The 23,108-nt window shown below is 44.9% G+C and overlaps 1 protein-coding gene across 1 annotated transcript in view; it reads right to left on the bottom strand.

Annotated features, from left to right (window-relative positions):
- LOC147124856 (FRAS1-related extracellular matrix protein 1-like) overlaps positions 1 to 23,108 on the bottom strand; it is an 883,765-nt gene that overhangs the window by 216,220 nt on the left and 644,437 nt on the right. Inside the window, exons 21-22 of the mRNA XM_085994045.1 lie at positions 19,491 to 19,635; positions 14,475 to 14,616 (exon numbers count right to left, since the gene is read on the bottom strand). Of these exons, the coding sequence (XP_085850171.1) occupies positions 14,475 to 14,616; positions 19,491 to 19,635 (287 nt within the window). The remainder of the gene's footprint in view (positions 1 to 14,474; positions 14,617 to 19,490; positions 19,636 to 23,108) is intronic.

The raw sequence follows: 23,108 nt of genomic DNA, 5'->3' as shown, positions 1-23,108 counted from the left end.
ATGACACGATTCACCGTGTAGACTGTCACTATTCCGCTAAGATGACACGATTCTCAGTGTAGCCTGTCAGTATCCAGCCAGCATGACATGAATCTCAATGTATACTGTCACTATGCAGTCAACATGACAAGATTCTCAGTGTAGACTGTCACTATCCAGCCAACATGACACGATTCACAGTGCAGACTGTCACTATCCAGCCAACATGACATGATTCGTATTGTAGACTGTCACTATCCAGCCAACATGACACCATTCTCAGTGTAGATTGCCAATATCTTGGCAACATGACACGATATTCTGTGTAGACTGTCACTATCCAGCCAAAATGACATGATTCTCAGTGTAGGCTGTCATTATCCAGCCAAAATGACACGATTGTCAGTGTAGGCCGTCACTATCCAGCCAACACGACATGTTTCTTTGTGTAGACTGTCAGTATACAGCGAACATAACACGATTCTCAGTGTAGACTGTCATTATAGAGCCAACATGAGACAATTCTCAGTGCAGAATGTCACTATCCAGCCAACATGACACGAATCTCAGTGTAGACTGCCACTATCCAGCCAACATGACATGATACTCAGTGTAGACTGTCACTTACTATCGAGCCAACATGACACGATTCATCATGTAGACTGTCACTATCCAGCTAGCATGACAGGATTCGCAGCGTAGGCCATCACTGTCCAGCCAACATGACAGGATTCTCATTGTAGACAGTCACTATCCAGCCAACATGCCACGATTCTCAGTGTGGCCTGTCACTATACAGCCAACATGACACGATTCTCAGTGTAGACTGTCACTATACAGCCAACTTGACACGATTCTCAGTGTAGGCTGTCACTATCCTGCCAATGTGACATGATCCTTAGTGTAGACTGTCACTATCCAGCCAACATGACATGAATCTCAATGTATACTGTCACTATGCAGCCAACATGACACGATTCTCAGTGTAGACTGTCACTATCCAGCCAACATGACACGATTCTCAGTGTAGGCTGTCACTATCCAGCCAATGTGACATGATTCTTAGTGTAGCCTGTCACTATCCAGCCAACATGACATGATTCTCAGTGTAGGCTGTCACTTATAATCCAGCCATCATGATACGATTCTCAGTGTACACTGTCACTATCCAGCCAACATGACACGATTGCCAGTGTAGACTGTCACTATCCAGCCAACATGACACGATTCTCAGTGTAGACTCACTATCCAGCTAACATGACACGATTCACCGTGTAGACTGTCACTATTCCGCTAAGATGACACGATTCTCAGTGTAGACTGCCACTATCCAGCCAACATGACACAATTCTCAGTGTAGATTGCCACTATCTTGGCAACATGAGACTATTCTCAGTGTAGACTGTCACGATCCATCCAACATGACATGATTCTCAGTGTAGCCTGTCAGTATCCAGCCAACATGACATGAATCTCTATGTATACTGTCACTATACAGCCAACATGACACGATTCTCAGTGTAGACTGTCACTATCCAGCCAACATGACACGATTTCCAGTGTAGACTGTCACTTACTCTCCAGCCAACATGACATGATTCTCAATGTATACTGTCACTATCCAGCCAACGTGACACGATTCTCAGTGTAGACTGTCACTATCCAGAAAACATGACACGATTCTCAGTGTAGACTGCCACTATCCATCCAACATGACACGATTCTGAGTGTAGGCTATCAGTATCACAGAAATCACAGAAATCACAGAAACCCCACAGTGCAGATAGAGGCCATTTCGGCCCATCGAGCCTGCACCGACACATATCCCACCCGATCCCCGTAACCCCTACACCAACACATATCCCACCCTATCCCCGTAACCCCACATATTTAATCCCCCTAACACTAAGGGTCAATTTATCATAGCCAATCAACCTAACCCGCACATCTTTGGACTGTGGGAGGAAACCGGAGCACCCGGAGGAAACCCACGCAAACACGGGGAGAATGTGCAAACTCCACACAGACAGTCGCCCAAGGCCGGATTCGAACCCGGGTCCCTGGTGCTGTGAGGCAACAGTGCTAACCACTATGCCACTGTGTCTGCCTGTGTTGGCTGTGTAGAGTGTCACTTACTATCCCGCCAACTTGACACATTTCTCAGTGTAGACTTTCACTATCCAGCCAACATGACATGATTCTCAATATAGGCTGTCACTATCCAGCAAACATGACACGTTTCTCAGTGTAGATTATCACTTACTATCCAGCTAACATGACACGATTCACCGTGTAGACTGTCACTATTCCGCTAAGATGACACGATTCTCAGTGTAGACTGCCACTATCCAGCCAACATGACACAATTCTCAGTGTAGATTGCCACTATCTTGGCAACATGAGACTATTCTCAGTGTAGACTGTCACGATCCATCCAACATGACATGATTCTCAGTGTAGCCTGTCAGTATCCAGCCAACATGACATGAATCTCTATGTATACTGTCACTATGCAGCCAACATGACACGATTCTCAGTGTAGACTGTCACTATCCAGAAAACATGACACGATTCTCAGTGTAGACTGTCATCATCCAGCCAAAATGACACGATTGTCAGTGTAGGCCATCACTATCAGCCAACATGACATGGTTCTCAGTGTAGACTGTCAGTATACAGCGAACATAACACGATTCTCAGTGTAGACTGTCATTATAGAGCCAACATGAGACAATTCTCAGTGTAGACTGTCACTATCCAGCCAACATGACATGATTTTCAGTGTAGACTGCCACTATCCAGCCAACATGACATGATACTCAGTGTAGACTGTCACTATACAGCCAACATGACACGATTCTCAGTGTAGACTGTCACTATCCAGCCAACATGACACGATTTCCAGTGTAGACTGTCACTGTCCAGCCAACATGACACGATTCTCAGTGTAGACTGTAACTATCCAGCCAACATGACACGAATCTCAGTGTAGACTGTCACTTACTCTCCAGCCAACATGACACGATTCTCAGTGTAGACTGTCACTATCCAGCCAACATAACACGATTCTCAGTATAGGCTGTCACTATCCAGCCAACATGACATGAATTTCAATGTAGGTGTTCGATTACTATCCAGCTAACATGACACGATTCACCGTGTAGACTGACACTATCCTGCTAAGATGTCACGATTCATCGTGTAGACTGTCACTACCCAGCGAACTTGACAGAATTCTCAGTGCAGACTGTCACTATCCAGCCAACATGACACGATTGCCAGTGTAGACTGTCACTATCCAGCCAACATGACACGATTCTCAGTGTAGACTGTAACTATCCAGCCAACATGACACGAATCTCAGTGTAGACTGTCATGATCCATCCAACATGACATGATTCTCAGTGTAGCCTGTCAGTATCCAGCCAACATGACATGAATCTCAATGTATACTGTCACTATGCAGCCAACATGACACGATTCTCAGTGCAGACTGTCACTATCCAGCCAACCTGACACGATTCTCAGTGTAGACTGTCACTATCCAGAAAACATGACACGATTCTCAGTGTAGACTGCCACTATCCATCCAACATGACAAGATTCTCAGTGTAGGCTATCAGTATCTGTGGTGTATGTGCCTTTAAGAGCAATTGTGGTGTATGTGCCTTTAAGAGCCCCAGGTATGCGTAATGCCGGTAATTGCCACTTGGGCTATATAAGCCTGTGTATTGTGTATATCCTTTAGAACCCCCCCCCAGACTTGCTTAGTAAATACCTATGAACCAACTCCTGTCTTCAGTGTCTTTATCTACACACGGACACTACAGTGGCGACGAAGTGGAAACGGACTTACCTGCAATTCGGCAGCACCTCAAGGACATCGATTCCTCCAGCGTCCAGAAGACTCAAGGAAGTAATAGAAACTGTGGTTTCACCAGCTGGCCAAGCTGGTGGCAGGTACTGCGCTAATCCTTCCTGGGCATCAGGCTGGGGCTCCAGCGTCGGGCTCTACAGCTGAGACAGGCAGCGAAATCGGAGGCAAGCAATAACGGACTGGGAGGGTGCACTCGGGAGACGGCCGGCGCGGCAAGCAGGTCAGCGTTTAGACCTCCGTCGGGAACGAGTCTCCAACAGTGAATAAACGGAAACCACAGTAAAACTGCGTTGTTATCGGTAGCAGCGGCGGGAAAGTGCAGGAAGCGCCATATCGTTGCTACAGAGCGAAAAAAAAAGCGCGGGAAGCGCCATATCTTTTTTGAAATGCCTAAGTCTAGCAATATTGATGCTTTTGATAACGAAACAGAGCCTAACTTTGGCAATATTGATGTTTTTGATAACAAGATAGAGGATTGGACCACATATGTAGAAAGAGTGGAGGTGTTTTGCACCGCAAATGGAATAGAAGATGAAAAAAAAGCTTCAGTGCTTCTGGATCTAATGGGCGCAGAAACATACAAGCTGTTACGCAACTTAATCACTCCAGCCGAACCGATGGACAAGAATTTTGAGGAGATTGTTGATACCCTACACTGCCAATTCGAGGCAGGACTGGCAGATTCTCTCCAAGACAAATTCATCTGCGATCCCCTAAGTGTAGAGACACAAAAAAAGGTCTGTTCTGGAAAAGATTTAACACTGGACAAGGCTTTCAGTGCAATAGGAGCGGCAAAGATACAGCAAAGGCCACAGGACTTCGGCACCCATGAAATGACACGGGGTTTCGAGAGATGTTATCGCTGCGGCAGATCCAACCATGACCAGAGGGATTGCTGGTTCAAAGAAAAAGCATGCAGGCGATGCGGAAAGATGGGACACATTCCACGTGTATGTCGATCTGAAAATAAAAAATCCACTAACGGGAAAAGAATCAATAAGGAAAAGCACAGAAAGGTACAAATGATGACGGACAGTAGCTCCAAAGACCAGAAGAGCGATAGCGACTCCGGGAACAAGGGACTAAGCTCTCTCAAATTACATAATGTAATTGCCAATGAAGATTACCAGACCATTTGGGTTACCCTCATAATAGCAGGGTCCCCAGTTAAAATGGAGCTAGATACAGGATCAGCTCTAACCGTAATAAATCGACGAGATTACGAGAGGCTATTTTCGCATATACCTCTAAAAGACACATCCATTATCTTAAAAACATATACGGGGCAGAAAGTATACCCCAAAGGAAAAATAAAGGTGCCTGTGGTATACAACGGCAAAGAAATACAAAAGTTGTATTTATACATTCTACAAGATGGTGGTCCACCGTTGTTGGGACGTGAATGGATAAGGAAGATACGTTTAGACTGGCACTCCATTCAGGCACTGACGGTGACCAGTAAAGAAAAAAACAATGATGACATCATACCTGAACGATTAAAAGACATCTTGGCCAACGCCAAAGAAGTGTTTCAAGAGAAACTAGGAACCTTGAAAGGCATCACCGCCTCAATAAAAGTGGAAGATGCAGCAATTCCAAAATTTTTTAAGGCAAGACCGGTGCCATACGCAATACGTCCGGCAGTTGAGGCAGAGCTGGAGAATTTGGAAAAGGCAGGCGTATTATCCAAAATAGATTGGAGCGAATGGGCAACACCCATCGTTCCAGTCATGAAAAAAGCATTGAAAAATAACTCTGAGGAACAGAGAAAAATTTGCATCTGTGGGGACTTTAAGGTGACTGTAAACCCGGTCCTTCACACGATACAGTATCCTCTTCCGAGGATAGAAGATATTTTCGCCTCACTATCCGGAGGAAAACGTTTCACAAAAATTGACTTGGCACAGGCATATCTACAGATGGAGGTTGAGGAGACCTCTAAAAAGTATCTCACAATAAACACACACAAAGGCCTGTACCAGTACAATCGACTGGTTTTTGGAGTAGCATCAGCTCCAGCTATCTGGCAAAGAGCTATGGAGCAAGTCCTGCAAGGGATTCCGGGGACTCAGTGTTACCTAGACGACATCCTTATAACAGGAGAAAACGACAACGAGCACCTTGCCAATTTGGAGCAGGTGCTCACTAGGCTGAAAGAACGGGGCCTATGAGCAAATCGCCCCAAGTGCGAATTTTTCCAAAATCAGATATCATATTGTGGCCACATAATTAATAAGGAAGGGTTGCATAAGTCACCTGAAAAAATTGAAGCAGTTATAAAAGCCCCAACACCTGAAAATGTTTCACAATTGAGGTCATTCCTGGGATTAATAAATTACTATCATAAATTTTTACCGAACTTATCAACTATTCTACACCCTCTTAATGATCTTCTACACACAGGAGTGATTTGGAAATGGAACGAAGACTGTAAACGTGCCTTCCATAAATGTAAAGACTTAATCACATCCGAGAAAGTTTTGGCTCATTACAACCCATCACTACCAATCAGACTGGCGTGCGATGCATCCCCTTACGTCATAAGAGCGGTATTGTCCCATAGATTCCCTGATGGCTCGGAACGGCCGATAGCTTTTGCGTCACGCTCATTGAACTCAGCTGAGCGTAACTATTCCCAGATAGACAGGGAAGCACTCAGCCTGGTATGGGGAGTGAAAAAATTCAACCATTACCTACACGGACAAAAATTTACCTTGCTGACTGACCATCAACCCCTCATCTCCATATTCAACCCTAAGAAAGGTGTCCCCATTATGACGGCACAAAGACTACAGAGGTGGTCCCTTTTTCTAGGGGCACACCAATACAACATTGAATACAAAGGGTCAAAACAGCATGGGAATGCTGACGGTTTATCGCGCCTGCCGTTGCCAACGATAGAAGAGGCACCTACAGTAGACCCAGTAGAGATATTCCACTCTACCATAGTGGAATGTCTACCGGTGACAAATTCTGCCATTGAAAGGGAGAACAGAAATGACCCTACTCTCTCACAGGTCTACGATTTAACAATGAAGGGATGGCCAGCACATGGCGAACCACTGTTGCCAGCATTCTCGCAAAGAAGAGAACAGCTGTCAGTGTGCCGAGGAACCTTGATGTGTGGATCCAGAGTGGTGATTCCACCCAAACTCCAGGATAAAGTGCTAAAGGAGCTTCACGAGGGGCATCTGGGTGGAGTGAAAATGAAGAACCTAGCTAGGGCGTTTGTATGGTGGCCAGGTATCGATGGAGACATCGAAGAAATGACCAAGAGCTGCCTAGGATGCCAGAAGGTCCAAAATGCTCCGCCACAGGCCCCTCTACATCCATGGGAGTGGCCCTCATCTCCCTGGCAAAGGGTGCACATCGACTTTGCTGGTCCATTTATGGACTCAATGTTCTTAATCACAGTTGATGCACACTCCAAGTGGCCGGAGGTAATAAAGATGTCCTCCACCACCACGGAAAAAACCATCACAGTGTTAAGGACCATATTTGCCAGGAATGGGCTGCCGGAACAGATATGTTCTGATAATGGACCGCAATTTGTGTCCGAAGAATTCAGAAAGTTCTTAAAGAACAATGGGGTAAAGCACTACACGTCCGCCCCATACCATCCCGCCACCAATGGATTGGCTGAAAGGTTTGTCCAGACCTTTAAGAAGGCCATAAAGGCCATGGGTAATGAAGACATAAAACTTCAGCACAAGGTGGATAACTTCTTATTTGCATATAGGAATGCAACACATATGGTTACAAATCAAACTCCCGCCATGATGTTCTACAATAGAAACCTAAGATGCCGGCTGGATTTGGTCAAGCCCAACATCCGAAGGGACGTGGAGAACCGGCAGTTTCAGGGCATGAATGAAAGGCCAACTAGGGCCCGGGACAACCGTACCGAGAAATGGCAGCCTGGAACTATCTGCGCACGACTAGGACCACTGATGTATACCGTGGACATCGGAGAAAGCATAATAAGGCGCCATGCTGACCAAATCATCAAGTCATCCGAAAAGGGACAACCTACACCACCACGCTATACATCTAACGATGAAGCAGAGATACCCATATCTACCTCCGATCCGGTGATACTGGAACCCGATGAACCCGACACTGGCCTTCAAGCCGAATCAGACTTGCCAGAAGAACCTACTACACCACCAGAAACTACTACACCCCCGAGGCGTTATCCGGATCGAGTCAGGAAGCCTCCTGAGAGACTAACTTATAATTAATTAATACAGCAATGTATATTATTTTGCATATAACATGTAATTAATAATTACTTAAAATATGATGTACTAGTTAGCTCGAAGGGGAGGAATTGTGGTGTATGTGCCTTTAAGAGCAATTGTGGTGTATGTGCCTTTAAGAGCCCCAGGTGTGCGTAATGCCGGTAATTGCCACTTGGGCTATATAAGCCTGTGTATTGTGTATATCCTTTAGAACCCCCCCCCAGACTTGCTTAGTAAATACCTATGAACCAACTCCTGTCTTCAGTGTCTTTATCTACACACGGACACTACAGTATCCAGCCAACATGACATGATTCTCAGTGTGGACTGTCACTATATAGCCAACATGACACGTTTCTCAGTGTAGACTGTCACTATACAGCCAAAATGACAACGTTCTCAGTGTAGGCGGTCACTTATAATACAGCCAACATGACACGATTCTCAGTATAGGCTGTCACTATCCAGCAAACATGACACGATTCTTAGTGTAGACTGTCATTATCCAGCCAAAATGACACGATTGTCAGTGTAGGCCATCACTATCCAGCCAACATGACATGGTTCTCAGTGTAGACTGTCAGTATACAGCGAACATAACACGATTCTCAGTGTAGACTGTCATTATAGAGACAACATGAGACAATTCTCAGTGTACACTGTCACTATCCAGCCAACATGACATGATTCTCAGTGTAGACTGCCACTATCCAGCCAACATGACATGATACTCATTGTAGACTGTCACTTACTATCTAGCCAACATGACACGGTTCATCATGTAGACTGTCACTAGCCAGCCAACATGACAGGATTCTCAGTGTAGATTATCACTTACTATCCAGCCTACATGATGTGATTCTCAGTGTAGACAGTCACTATCCAGCCAACACGACACCATTCACAGCGTAGGCCATCATTATCCAGCCAACATGACAGGATTCTCAGTGTAGACTGCCACTATCCAGCGAACATGACATGATACTCAGTGTAGACTGTCACTATCGAGCCAACATGACACGATTCATCGTGTAGACTGTCACTATCCAGCCAACATGACAGGATTCTCAGTGTAGACTGTCACCATCCATCCAACATGCCACGATTCTCAGTGTGGACTGTCACGATACAGCCAACATGACACGATTCTCAGTGTGGGCTGTCACTATCCAGCCAACATGACACGATTCTCAGTGTAGGCTGTCACTATCCAGCCAACGTGACATGATTCTTAGTGTAGAATGTCAATATCCAGCCAACATGACAGGATTGCCAGTGTAGACTGTCACTATCCAGCCAACATGCCACCATTCTCAGTGAGGACTGTCACTATACAGCCAACATGACATGATTCTCAGTGTAGACTGTCACTATACAGCCAACATGACATGATTCTCAGTGTGGGCTGTCACTATCCAGCCAACATGACACGATTCTCAGTGTAGGCTGTCACTATCCAGCCAACGTGACATGATTCTCAGTGTAGGCTGTCACTATCCAGCCAACATGACACGATTCTCAGTGTAGACTGTAACTATCCAGCCAACATGACACGAATCTCAGTGTAGACTGTCACGATCCATCCAACATGACATGATTCTCAGTGTAGCCTGTCAGTATCCAGCCAACATGACATGAATCTCAATGTATACTGTCACTATGCAGCCAACATGACATGATTCTCATTGTAGGCTATCAGTATCCAGCCAACATGACATGATTCTCAGTGTAGACTGTCACTATCCAGCCAACATGACATGATTCTCAGTGTAGACTGTCACTATACAGCCAACATGACAACATTCTCAGTGTAGGCTGTCACTTATAATACGGCAACATGACACGATTCTCAGTGTAGACTGTCACTATCCATCCAACATGACACGATTCTCAGTGTAGGCTATCAGTATCCAGCCAACATGACATGATTCTCAGTGTAGACTGTCACTATCCAGCCAACATGACACGATTCTCAGTGTAGACTGTCACTATGCATCCAACATGACAAGATTTTCAGTGTAGGCTGTCACTATCCAGCCAACATGATGCAATATTCAGTGTAGAGCGTCACTTAATATCCCGCCAAAATGACACGATTCTCAGTGTAGACTGTCACTATCCAGCAAACATGACACGATTCTCAGTGTAGATTATCACTTACTATCCAGCTAACATGACACGATGCACCGTGTAGACTGTCACTATTCCGCTAAGATGACACGATTCTCAGTGTAGACTGCCACTATCCAGCCAGCATGACACAATTCTCAGTGTAGATTGCCAATATCTTGGCAACATGACATGATTCTCAGTGTAGACTGTCACGATCCATCCAACATGACATGATTCTCAGTGTAGCCTGTCAGTATCCAGCCAACATGACATGAATCTCAATGTATACTGTCACTATCCAGCCAACATGACACGATTCTCAGTGTAGACTGTCACTATCCAGCCAAATTGACACAATTCTCAGTGTAGACTGTCACTATCCAGAAAACATGACACGATTCTCAGTGCACTGTCACTATCCAGCCAACATGACATGATTCTCAGTGTAGGCTCTCACTTATAATCCAGCCAACATGACACAATTCTCAGTGTAGACTGTCACTATACAGCCAACATGACACGATTCTAAGTGTAGACTGTCACTTATAATCCAGCCAACATGCCACAATTCTCAGTGTAGACTGTCACTTATTATCCAGCCAACATGACATTATTCTTAGTGTAGACTGTCACTATCCAGCCAACATGACACGATTCTCTGTGTATATTGCCAATATCTTGGCAACATGACACGATTCTCAGTGTAGACTGTCACTATCCAGCCAAAATGACACGATTCTCAGTGTAGGCTGTCATTAGCCAGCCAACATGACACGATTGTCAGTGTATACTTTCATTATAGAGCCAACATGACACAATTCTCACTTTAGACTGTCACTATCCAGCCAACATGTTTCGATTCTCAGTGTAGACTGCCACTATCCAGCCAACATGACACGATTCTCAGTGTAGACTGTCACTTATTAGCCAGCCAACATGATATGATTCTTATTGTAGACTGTCACTATCCAGCCAACATGACACAATTCTCAGTGTAGATTGCCATTATCTTGGCAACATGACACGTTTCTCTGTGTAGACTGTCACTATCCAGCCAAAATGACACGATTCTCAGTGTGGACTGTCACTATACAGCCAACGTGACATGATTCTCAGTGTAGACTCTCACTATACAGCCAACATGACATGATTCTCAGTGTGGGCTGTCACTATCCAGCCAACATGACATGATTGCCAGTGTAGACTGTCACTATCCAGCCAACATGACACGATTCTCAGTGTAGTCTGTAACTATCCAGCCAACATGACACGAATCTCAGTGTAGACTGTCACGATCCATCCAACATGACATGATTCTCAGTGTAGCCTGTCAGTATCCAGCCAACATGACATGAATCTCAATGTATACTCTTACTATGCAGCCAACATGACATGATTCTCAGTGTAGACTGTCACTATCCATCCAACATGACACGATTCTCAGTGTAGGCTATCAGTATCCAGCCAACATGACATGATTCTCAGTGTAGACTGTCACTATCCAGCCAACATGACACTATTCTCAGTGTAGACTGTCACTATAAAGCCAACATGGCACGTTTCTCAGTGTAGACTGTCACTATACAGCCAACATGACAACATTCTCAGTGTAGGCTGTCACTTATAATACAGCCAACATGACACGATTCTCAGTGTAGACTGTCACTATCCATCCAACATGGCACGATTCTCAGTGTAGGCTATCAGTATCCAGCCAACATGACATGATTCTCAGTGTAGACTGTCACTATCCAGCCAACATGACACGATTCTCAGTGTAGCCTGTCACTATACATCCAACATGACATGATTTTCAGTGTAGGCTGTCACTATCCAGTCAACATGATGCAATATTCAGTGTAGAGTGTCACTTACTATCCCGCCAACATGACACAATTCTCAGTGTAGACTGTCACTATCCAGCCAACATGACATGATTCTCAGTGTGGGCTGTCACTATCCAGCCAACATGACACGATTCTCAGTGTAGGCTGTCACTATCCAGCCAACGTGACATGATTCTTAGTGTAGAATGTCACTATCCAGCCAGCATGACATGATTGCCAGTGTAGACTGTCACTATCCAGCCAACATGACACGATTCTCAGTGTAGTCTGTAACTATCCAGCCAACATGACACGAATCTCAGTGTAGACTGTCACGATCCATCCAACATGACATGATTCTCAGTGTAGCCTGTCAGTATCCATCCAACATGACATGAATCTCAATGTATACTCTTACTATGCAGCCAACATGACATGATTCTCAGTGTAGACTGTCACTATCCATCCAACATGGCACGATTCTCAGTGTAGGCTGTCACTTATAATACAGCCAACATGACACGATTCTCAGTGTAGACTGTCACTATCCATCCAACATGGCACGATTCTCAGTGTAGGCTATCAGTATCCAGCCAACATGACATGATTCTCAGTGTAGACTGTCACTATCCAGCCAACATGACACGATTTTCAGTGTAGGCTGTCACTATCCAGTCAACATGATGCAATATTCAGTGTAGAGTGTCACTTACTATCCCGCCAACATGACACGATTCTCAGTGTAGACTGTCACTATCCAGCCAACATGACATGATTCTCAGTGTAGGCTATCACTATCCAGCCAACATGACACGATTCTCAGTGTAGGCTGTCACTATCCAGCAAACATGACACGATTCTCAGTGTAGATTATCACGTACTATCCAGCTAACATGACACGATTCACCGTGTAGACTGTCACTATTCCGCTAAGATGACACGATTCTCAGTGTCGCTTGCCAATATCTTGGCAACATGACATGATTCTCAGTGTAGAATGTCACGATCCATGCAACATGACAAGATTCTCAGTGTAGCCTGTCAGTATCTAGCCAACATGACATGAATCTCAATGTATACTGTCACTTTGCAGCCAACATGACACGATTCTCAGTGTAGACTGTCACTAGCCAGCCAACATGACACGATTCTCAATGTAGGCTGTCACTATCCAGCCAACATGACATGATTCTCAGTGTAGGCTGTCACTTATAATCCAGCCATCATGACATAATTCTCAGTGTAGACTGTCACTATACAGCCAACATGACACAATTCTCAGTGTAGTCTGTCATTATCCAGCCAAAATGACACGATTGTCAGTGCAGGCCGTCACTATCCAGCCAACATGACATGGTTCTCAGTGTAGACTGTCAGTATACAGCGAACATAACACGATTTTCAGTGCAGACTGTCATTATAGATCCAACATGAGACAATTCTCAGTGTAGACTGTCACTATCCAGCCAACATGACACGATTCTCAGTGTAGACTGCCACTATCCAGCCAACATGACATGATACTCAGTGTAGACTGTCACTTACTATCTAGCCAACATGACACGATTCATCGTGTAGACTGTCACTATCCAGCGAACATGACAGGATTCTCAGTGTAGATTATCACTTACTATCCAGCCTACATGATGCAATTCTCAGTGTAGACTGTCACTATCCAGCCAACACAACACGATTCGCAGCGTAGGCCATAACTATCCAGCCAACATGACAGGATTCTCAGTGTAGACAGTCACTATCCAGCCAACATGCCACGATTCTCAGTGTGGACTGTCACTATACAGCCAACATGACACAATTGCCAGTGTAGACTGTCACTATCCAGCCAACATGACACGAATCTCAGTGTAGACTGTCACAATCCAGCCAACGTGACACGTTTCTCAGTGTAGACTGTCATTATAGAGCCAACATGACACAATTCTCAGTGTAGATTGTCACTATCCAGCCAACATGACACGATCCTCCACAACGTTTAATCCCTCACGCTTAAGAAAATACACTGATTTTTCTTTCTCCGATGGAAAGTGAATGACCTCACACTTCTCCCAAAGTGAACTCTATCTGCCATAATTTTAGCATCTCATCCCAAAGACAGCACCTCTAGCAATGCAGCACCCCCACAGTACTGCGCAAGATAACTCTTGATTAAAATAGCATCTCAGGTCAAAATCTATACTAATTTACATGCTCCAAACAACATTGCCTAATCTAAGATAGAAGAAAAAATGAAATCTCTGAAAATTCACAATCTGCCTTTAAATACTTAAATTAAATTAACTCTGAAAATGACGATGGATAGAAAAAGAGTCTTTACACAGCATGAGTCACCTAAACATCTGATAGAACTGGAAACTGTCACATCTCAAATCGAGGTGCTTCCAACTTCCAGGGAGCCACTCTCTAAGATTAGCCACTAACCTTGAGCTGGAGCACCCCCTGTTTGGGGGCACTGTCCATCACATAATAAACATGCTGTCTTGGAGTATCTTTATCTTCAGCTTCCAGTACTACGCTAGAGATGATTCTGCTATCCCCCATCTCTACCTCCAGCCCAATGTTCCTGGAAGAGATTAGAAAATTCCAGACGGTGAAGAAACATCATTGAGATTTACTTGGTGAGAGCTTCTGTTTATCTCCGAGGAGTTCAACCAGTCACCATCTACAGGACCATGCTATCCATTTGTAATCTCTCATTATATTTGAGATTTAATTAAGTGTTACAGCACTGCAAATAAACCCATAAGAATTGTGAACAGTTCCCTTTGAGCTGAAATGTGCAATGTGTTATATTACACAGAGATCAGCACTCAAATGAATGCCTAACATTTAACTGATTGCAAAGCTTCAATATGAATGACGACTTAATGAACCGGGGATTTCCACACTCTTACTTTGATGGCTGGACTCGAGATGTTTTACACAAATTTATGTCCTATTTCTGACTTTACCATCTTTATCCAGCAGCTAATTTACACAGGTACAGGAAAAAATGACGCTGATGGATTTTACATATAGAATATCTACATATCTAAACATTATTTGTTCATTTGGCTTAAAGAGAAACACTTTCTACCCACTTCCAACATACTGAACAACTCTTATGTTAGTCACTACAACAGAAGGGTCAGTTGAGTCATAGAGTCATAGAGTTATACAGCACAGAAAGAGGCCCTTCAGCCCATCGCGTCTGCGCCGGCCATCAAGCCCTGTCTAATCTAATCCCATTTTCCAGCATTTGGTCCGTAGTCTCGCATGCTATGGCATTTCAAGTGCTCATCCAAATGCTTCTTGAATGTTGTGAGGGTTCCGGCCTCTACCACCCTTTCAGGCAGTGAGTTCCAGATTCCAACCACCCTCTGGGTGAAAAAGTTCTTCCTCAAATCCCCTCTAAACCTCCTGCCCCTTGCCTTGAATCTATGCCCCCTTGTTATTGACCCCTCTACTAAGGGAAAAAGTTCCTTTCTATCTAACCTATCTATGCCCCTCATAATTTTGTGCACCTCAATCAGGTCCCCCCTCAGCCCTCTCTGCTCCAAGGAAAACAACCCCAGCCTGTCGAGTCTTTCTTCATAGCTGAAGCGCTCCAGCCCAGGTAACATCCTGGTGAATCTCCTCTGCACCCTCTCCAAAGCAATCACATCCTTCCTATAGTGTGGCGACCAGACCTGCACACAGTATTGCAGCTGTGGCCTAACCAGCGTTTTGTACAGCTCCATCATAACCTCCCTGCTCTTATATTCTATGCCTCGGCTAATGAAGGCAAGTATCCCATATGCCTTTTTAACCACCTTATCCACCTGTTGTGCTGCCTTCAGGGATCTATGTACATGCACACCAAGGTCCCTCTGATCCTCTGTCTTTCCTAGGGTCTTACCATTCATTGTGTATTCCCTTGCCTTGTTAGTCCGTCCAAAATGCATCACCTCACACTTTTCAGGGTTAAATTCCATTTGCCACTGTTCCGCCCATCTGACCAACCCACCTATATCGTCCTGCAGACTGAGGCTACCCTCCTCGCTATTTACCACCCCACCAATTTTCGTGTCATCTGCAAACTTACTGATCATACCTTTTACATTCACATCCAATTCATTAATGTAGACCACAAACAGCAAGGGACCCAGCACCGATCCCTGCGGTACCCCACTGGACACAGGCTTCCAGTCACAAAAACAACCTTCGACCATCACCCTCTGCCTTCTGCCACTAAGCCAGTTTTGGATCCAATGTGCCAAGGCACCCTGGATCCCATGGGCTCTTACCTTCTTGACCAGTCTCCTATGCAGGACTTTATCGAAAGCCTTACTGAAATCCATGTATACCACATCCACTGCACTACCCTCATCCACACACCTAGTCACCCCCTCGAAAAATTCAATCAAATTGGTCAGACATGATCGTCCCTTGACAAAGCCATGCTGACTATCCCTGATTAATCCTTGCCTCTCCAAGTGGAGACTAATTCTGTCCCTCAGAATTTTTTCCAATAATTTCCCTACCACTGATGTTAGGCTCACTGGCCTGTAATTCCCTGGTTTATCCCTACTACCCTTCTTGAATAATGGTACTACGTTAGCTGTTCTCCAGTCCTCTGGCACATCCCCTGTGGCCAGAGAGGTTCTGAAAATTTGTGTCAGAGCCCCTGCAATCTCATCCTTTGCCTCACACAGCAGCCTGGGATATATCTCGTCCGGGCCTGGGGATTTATCCACTTTTAAGCCTGCTAAAACCGCTAGTACCTCCTCCCTCTCGATGCTAATATGTTCAAGTATATCACAGTCCCCCTGCCCGATTTCTATATCTACATCGTCCTTCTCCATAGTGAACACAGATGCAAAAAATTCATTTAAAACCCCACCTACATCTTCTGGCTCCACACACAGATTCCCACTTTGGTCCCTAATGGGCCCTACTCTTTCCCTAGTTATCCTCTTGCCCTTAATATACTTATAAAACACCTTAGGATTTTCCTTTATTTTGCTCGCCAGTGTTATTTCATGGCCCCTCCTCGCTCTCCGAATTTCTTTTTTAAGTATCCCCCTGCACTTTTTATACTCCTCTAGGGCTTCCTCTGTCTTTAGTCCTTTGTATCTGCCAAAAGCCCCCCTTTTTTTCCTAATCCATTCTCGTATATCCCTTGACATCCAAGGTTCCCTGGGCTTGTTGGTCCCACCCTTGACCTTTACGGGAACATGTTGCCATTGTACTCTCTCAATTTCCTTTCTGAAAGACTCCCATTGCTCCGATGTGGATTTTCCTACAAGTAGCTGATCCCAGTCCACTTTGGCCAGATCCTGCCTTATCATATTAAAATCAGCCTTCCCCCAATTTAGAACCTTTATTTCCGGTCCTTCTCTGTCCTTTTCCATGACTACCTTAAATCTCATCAAATTATGGTCACTGTCACCAAAGTGCTCACCTACTAACACTTCTACCACTTGCCCAGCCACATTCCCTAGAATTAGGTCCAGTACCGCCCCCTCTCTTGTAGGACTTTCTACATGCTGGCTCAAAAAGCTCTCCTGGATGCACTTTAAGAATTCTGCACCCTCTAAGCCTTTCACACTCTGACTATCCCAGTTAATATTGGGGAAGTTGAGGTATCCAAGTAACTGGAGGTGTGCACATGTTACAGAATGACTGCAGGTGTGTGTGTATATATGTGTGAACATGTGTGTGTGTATGTATATGTGTATGTATATGTGTGTACATGTGTGCACGTGTGTATATATGTGTGTACATATGTGTATATGTGAGTACGTGTGTATATGTGTGTGTACATGTGTGTGTTTGTGTGTATGTACGTGTGTGTGTACATGTGGGTGTATATGTGTATGTATGTATGTGTGTACATGTATAAGTACATGTGTGTGTACATGTGTGTATGTATATGTGTGCACATGTGTATGTGTGTGTACATGTGTGTATATGTGCATGTGCAAGTGTGTGTACATCTGTGTGTGTGCATTTGTGTGTATGTGTGTACAAGTGTGTGTATGCATGTACAAGTTTGTGTGTATGTGTGTGTACATGTGTGTACATCTGCGTGTGTGTACATTTGTTTGTGTATGTGTGTACGTGTGTACATCTGTGTGTATGTGTACAAGTGTGTGTGTACATGTGTGTGTATGCATGTGTACGTGTGTGTACATGTGCGTACATCTGTGTGTGTGTGTACATTTGTGTGTGTGTGTGTACATGTGTGTACATCTGTGTGTACATTTGTGTGTGTGTACAAGTGTGTGTGTACATGTGTGTATATGCATGTGTACGTGTGTGTGTACAAGTGTGTGTATGTGTGTGTACGTGTGTGTATGTATGTGTGTATGTATGTGTCTACAAATGTATGTGTCTGTATATGTGTGTGTTCAAGTGTGTATGTGTGTACAAGTGTGTGTGAGTATGTGTATACAAGTGTGTGGGTATGTCTGTGTACATGTGTGTACATGTGTATGTGTACATGTGTGTACGTGTATATACATGTGTACAAATATGTATGTCTGTACGTGTGTGTGTATGTGTGTACATGTGTGTGTGTACAAGTGTGTGTGTGTACATCTGTGTGTATGTGTGGTACATGTGTGTATGTGTCTACATGTATGTATGTATGTGTGTACATGTGTGTACACATGTGTGTGCATGTGTGTGTACATGTGTGCATGTGTATGTGTGTGTGTGCATGTGTGTGTACAAGTGTATGTGATTATTTGTTAGATCAATTGGCTGTGGGAAACAGTAAGTGTGATCGACAGTGAGTGACACAGGAAGACAGATTGAGAAAGCAAGAGATTGCAAGTATACTTCTGTGTGGGAGTGAGTTGTGTATTTGTGTAACTACAAATGTGAGATGACAGTTGTGAACATACATGTGTTTCGATGTGAATATTAAACTTCTAAATCACAACCATAGACAAATCAAATTACAATGCTGGCAGGATGTTCTTATGTGGAATAAAAAATATAAAGGGCTTTCAGCATCCTAAAACAATTATATTTTGTCAATTTTACAGATTTTTCCCTGAAATATGGAGCAAAATGTGACTGTAAATAACCTTTTGAAGCAGATTGAGAAATCGTACATCGGATAAATTGCTTTTGATCATCGCAATGTTGGCTTATGTGTTGCATCTTGGATCATGCACTAAAACATAGCACAACACATCATATCCATGAAAAAACTAATGAGAGCAGTATTCTGTCCATCTAGCACACTCCTTCCAAATGACCTTACAATGAGCACTGTGTCATTTATTTATCCTGCACGAGGAGGTAAATAACTACAGGTAAAAAGCTTTAGAAAGAGGAAACTCTAAAAGCCCTCTACTAATTTTCTTAAAACACATATTGCTCAGCAGACTTCTTGATGAATAACTTGGCACCCATGTTGTGATTCGTGGAACTGCGAGGTTTCTGCTGAAGTTCAGGAGAACATACCTGGTCAGTAATGGTTGCTCATCATTCAGTGGAAGAATCTTGACTGAAATGGCTTTGCGGATCTTGTGCTTGCCATCTGACAGCTGAATGGTGAAAGTGTCAGTCGTAGTTTCAGAGTCATCATGTATATACATCAACTTCATTCCTGCAATGAAAGAGTAGGGGGCAAGAAAGCAGATTAACATTTTCCCCCAAACAAACCAAAAAATGACTGCAATATTAGCTTTTCCCAGATTTTGACTGCATCAATAGCCACATAGGCTCTTTTCCATCTCTTTATCTCCTGCTTTAGCTCATAGAATCACATAGCCCTGAAGGAGGCCCATTGTGCCTGGGCTGGCTCTTTGAAAGAGCTCTCCAGTTACTCCCATTCCCCTGCTCTTTACCCACAGCCCTGCAATTTTTTCCCCTTCAAGTTTTCATCCAATTCCCTTTTGAAAGTTACTATTGAATCTGTTTCCACCATCCTTTCAGGCAGGGCATTCCAGATCATAACAACTCACTACGTAAAAAACATTCTCCTCATCTCACCTCTGATTCTTTTGCCAATTACCTTAAATCTGTGTCTTCTGGTTACTGACCCTCCTGCCAGTAAAATCAGATTCTCCCCATTTACTCTATCAAAACCCCTCATAATTTTAAATACCTCTATTAAATCTCCTCTTAACCTTCCCTGCTCTAAGGAGAACAATCCTTGCTTCTCTAGTCTATCCACATAACTGAAATCCCTCATCACTGTTACTGTTCTAGTAAATCTCCTCTGCACCCTTCCTACATTACAACAGTGACTACACTTCAAAGATACTTCATTGGCTGTAAAGTGCTTTGAGGTGTCCGGTGGTCGTGAAAGGCACTATAGAAATGCAAGTCTTTCTTTTCTTTCTCCAAGCCCTGACATTCTTCCTAAAGTCTGGTGCCCAGAGCTGGCCACAATGCTCCGGCTGAGCCCTAACCAGTGTTTTATAAAGGTTTAGCATGACTTTCTTTCTTTTGTACTCTATGCCTCCTAAAACCAAGAATCCCATATGCTTTTTTAACAGACTTATTAATTTGTCCTGACACCATCAAAGATTTGTGTACTCCTGTCTCTCTGTTCCTGCACCTGGTTTAAACCTGTACCATTTAGTTCATATTGCCTCTCCTCATTCTTCCTTCCAAAATGTATCACTTCACACTTCCGTGCATTAAATTTCACCTGCCATGTGTCTGCCCATTTCACTGGTCTGTTTATATCCTCCTGAAGTCTGGTACTATCCTCTTCACTATTTACTGCATTTCAGAGTTTCATGTCATCTGCAAACTTTGATATTATACCCTGTATACCCAAGTCCAGGTCATTAATATTTATCAAAAAGAGCAGTGGTCCTAATACCGACCCCTAGGGAACACCACTGTACACTTCCCTCCAGTCTGTAAAATAACCGCTCACCACTACTCTCTGCCCCTTGGCCAGTGTTGTATCCATGCTGCCATTGTCCCTTTAATCCCATGGGCTTTAATTTTGCTAACAAGTCTATTATGTGATATTTTGTCAAAGGCCTTTTAAAAGTCTATATACACAACATCAACTGCACTACCCTCATCAACCCTCTCTGTTACTTCATCAAAAAACTCAATCAAGTTTACCAGACATGATTTGCCTTTAACAAATCCATGCTGGTTATCATCTATTAATCTGTGGCAGAGCCACCAAAGGACTCAGATCGTTTGTACATAATTCCTTTAACAACATGTTAGCTACAGTCTGAGTCTGTACCTTTATTTATGCTGTTTAACTGTACAGAGTGTGGTTGCTTTAACAGCGCGGTTAAAACGTGATGATGTCACGCCGTTCATCACGTGATCCCCGACTGGCGGGAAAATGTGATGACGTCATGATGTCAGCCACAGGACTGCAGTGGCAGTCCTCGTGGAGTCTCCAGAGAGAGCAGACCTACATTCGATGTTATCCTGCAGTTCATTCTTAAAGCCTGTTTGTTTCATTAAAGTTCATTTTGTTTGATCGCCTGAGTAGAACTCAGTCTTTTAGTTAGGAACCCACGTTCCTACATTGGTGACCCCGACTTTCGTGAACAATTTTCGCGGAAGATCTTCAGAATGGACGCGAGCGCCGTGATTCTGAAACTGCCACAGTTCTGGGAGCAACAACCAGACGCCTGGTTTATCCAGGCTGAAGCCCAGTTCGCCATCAGGAACATCGTCGTGGATCAGACCCGTTATTACTACGTGGTCGCCGCCCTCGATAGCGCAACTGCCTCGCGGATCGTCAGCCTCCTCGGTAGTCCTCCTACTGACAGCAAGTATGATACGTTAAAGGCGCGGTTGCTACAGGTCTTCGGGCTCTCGAAGTCAGAACGCGCTCGCTGGCTCCTCACGATGCCTGGCCTCGGAGACTCCAAACCGTCCAAGCTCATGAGCCAAATGCTCACGCTCTTGGGTGCCGAACCGGAATGCTTCCTCTTCCGGGAGCTATTCCTCTGCCAACTGCCGGAGCAGGTACAGGCTGCCCTAGCATGATCCGAGATTACAGACTGCACCGAGCTTGCTGCCGAAGCAGATAAGATTTTCACAGTAACCCAGCAGTGCTGTGCGGCCACGAGGCGCCCATCCCCCACAGACACGGTTCCAGCTCCTCCTGCAGCGGGCTGGTGCTCCTACCACGCCCGTTTTGGCGCAAAAGCAAAATGCTGCCACTCTCCCTGCAACTTTTCGCCCCCAAAAAAAACAAAGCTCCTGCAGCGTTCCTGGCGAAGGAGGACCGGGTCTAACGGGCGCTCCGCGGTTGCGATGGCCGTCGGATCTACGGGGAAACTTCCTTACATCACCGATTCTCTTTCGGGTCGACGTTTCCTTTGTGACACCGGGGCGCAGTGTAGCATCCTACCTGTGTCGAATCTCGATATGCAAGCTGGGAACCACGGTTTTTCCCTCGTGGCGGCTAATGGCGCAGCAATTCGAACTTTCCGAAAGCGGCGGGTCCAAGTCTTTCATTGGGAATTCGTCACGGCCACAGTCTCGCAGGCCATCCTAGGGGAAGATTTTCTGTGTGCCAACGGCCTCCTCGTCGATGTCCGGCACCGCCGGTTGATCAACGCGGCCACCTTCCACTCGATTCCGTGCTACCACGGTACCACCGTGGTGCGCTCTATCGCCTGCGCTTTCCCTTCTCCGGATGACTTCACTCGGCTCCTCGGAGAGTTCCCGGAGCTGACAAGGCCCACTTTCTCCTCCTCGGCCACGAAGCATGGTGTTGAAAATCATATCACCACTACTGGCTCCCCGGTTTATGCACGGGCTAGAAGGCTCGAACCCGGCAAGCTCGCGGCTGCGAAAGCAGAGTTCGACACGATGGAGCGGCTTGGGATTATTCGCTGGTCTTCGCCTCTCCACATTGTTCCGAAACCGGGCGGCGGCTGGCGGCCATGAGGTGACTACCGACGCCTGAACGACGCCACTACTCCTGATCGGTACCCGATCCCGCATATTCAGGATTTCTCGGCCCATTTCGTGGGAAATTCTATCTTTTCTAAAGTCGACCTCGTCCGGGGGTATCACCAGGTTCCCGTGCACCCGCAAGATGTCCCGAAAACCACTGTCATCACCCCTTTCGGCCTCTTT

This window comes from Somniosus microcephalus, chromosome 1 (assembly GCF_052327205.1).
Source record: "Somniosus microcephalus isolate GS21.2 chromosome 1, FLI_Smic_1.0, whole genome shotgun sequence".
Taxonomy (NCBI): domain Eukaryota; kingdom Metazoa; phylum Chordata; class Chondrichthyes; order Squaliformes; family Somniosidae; genus Somniosus; species Somniosus microcephalus.
This window is presented reverse-complemented; position numbering and strand designations above follow the sequence as displayed.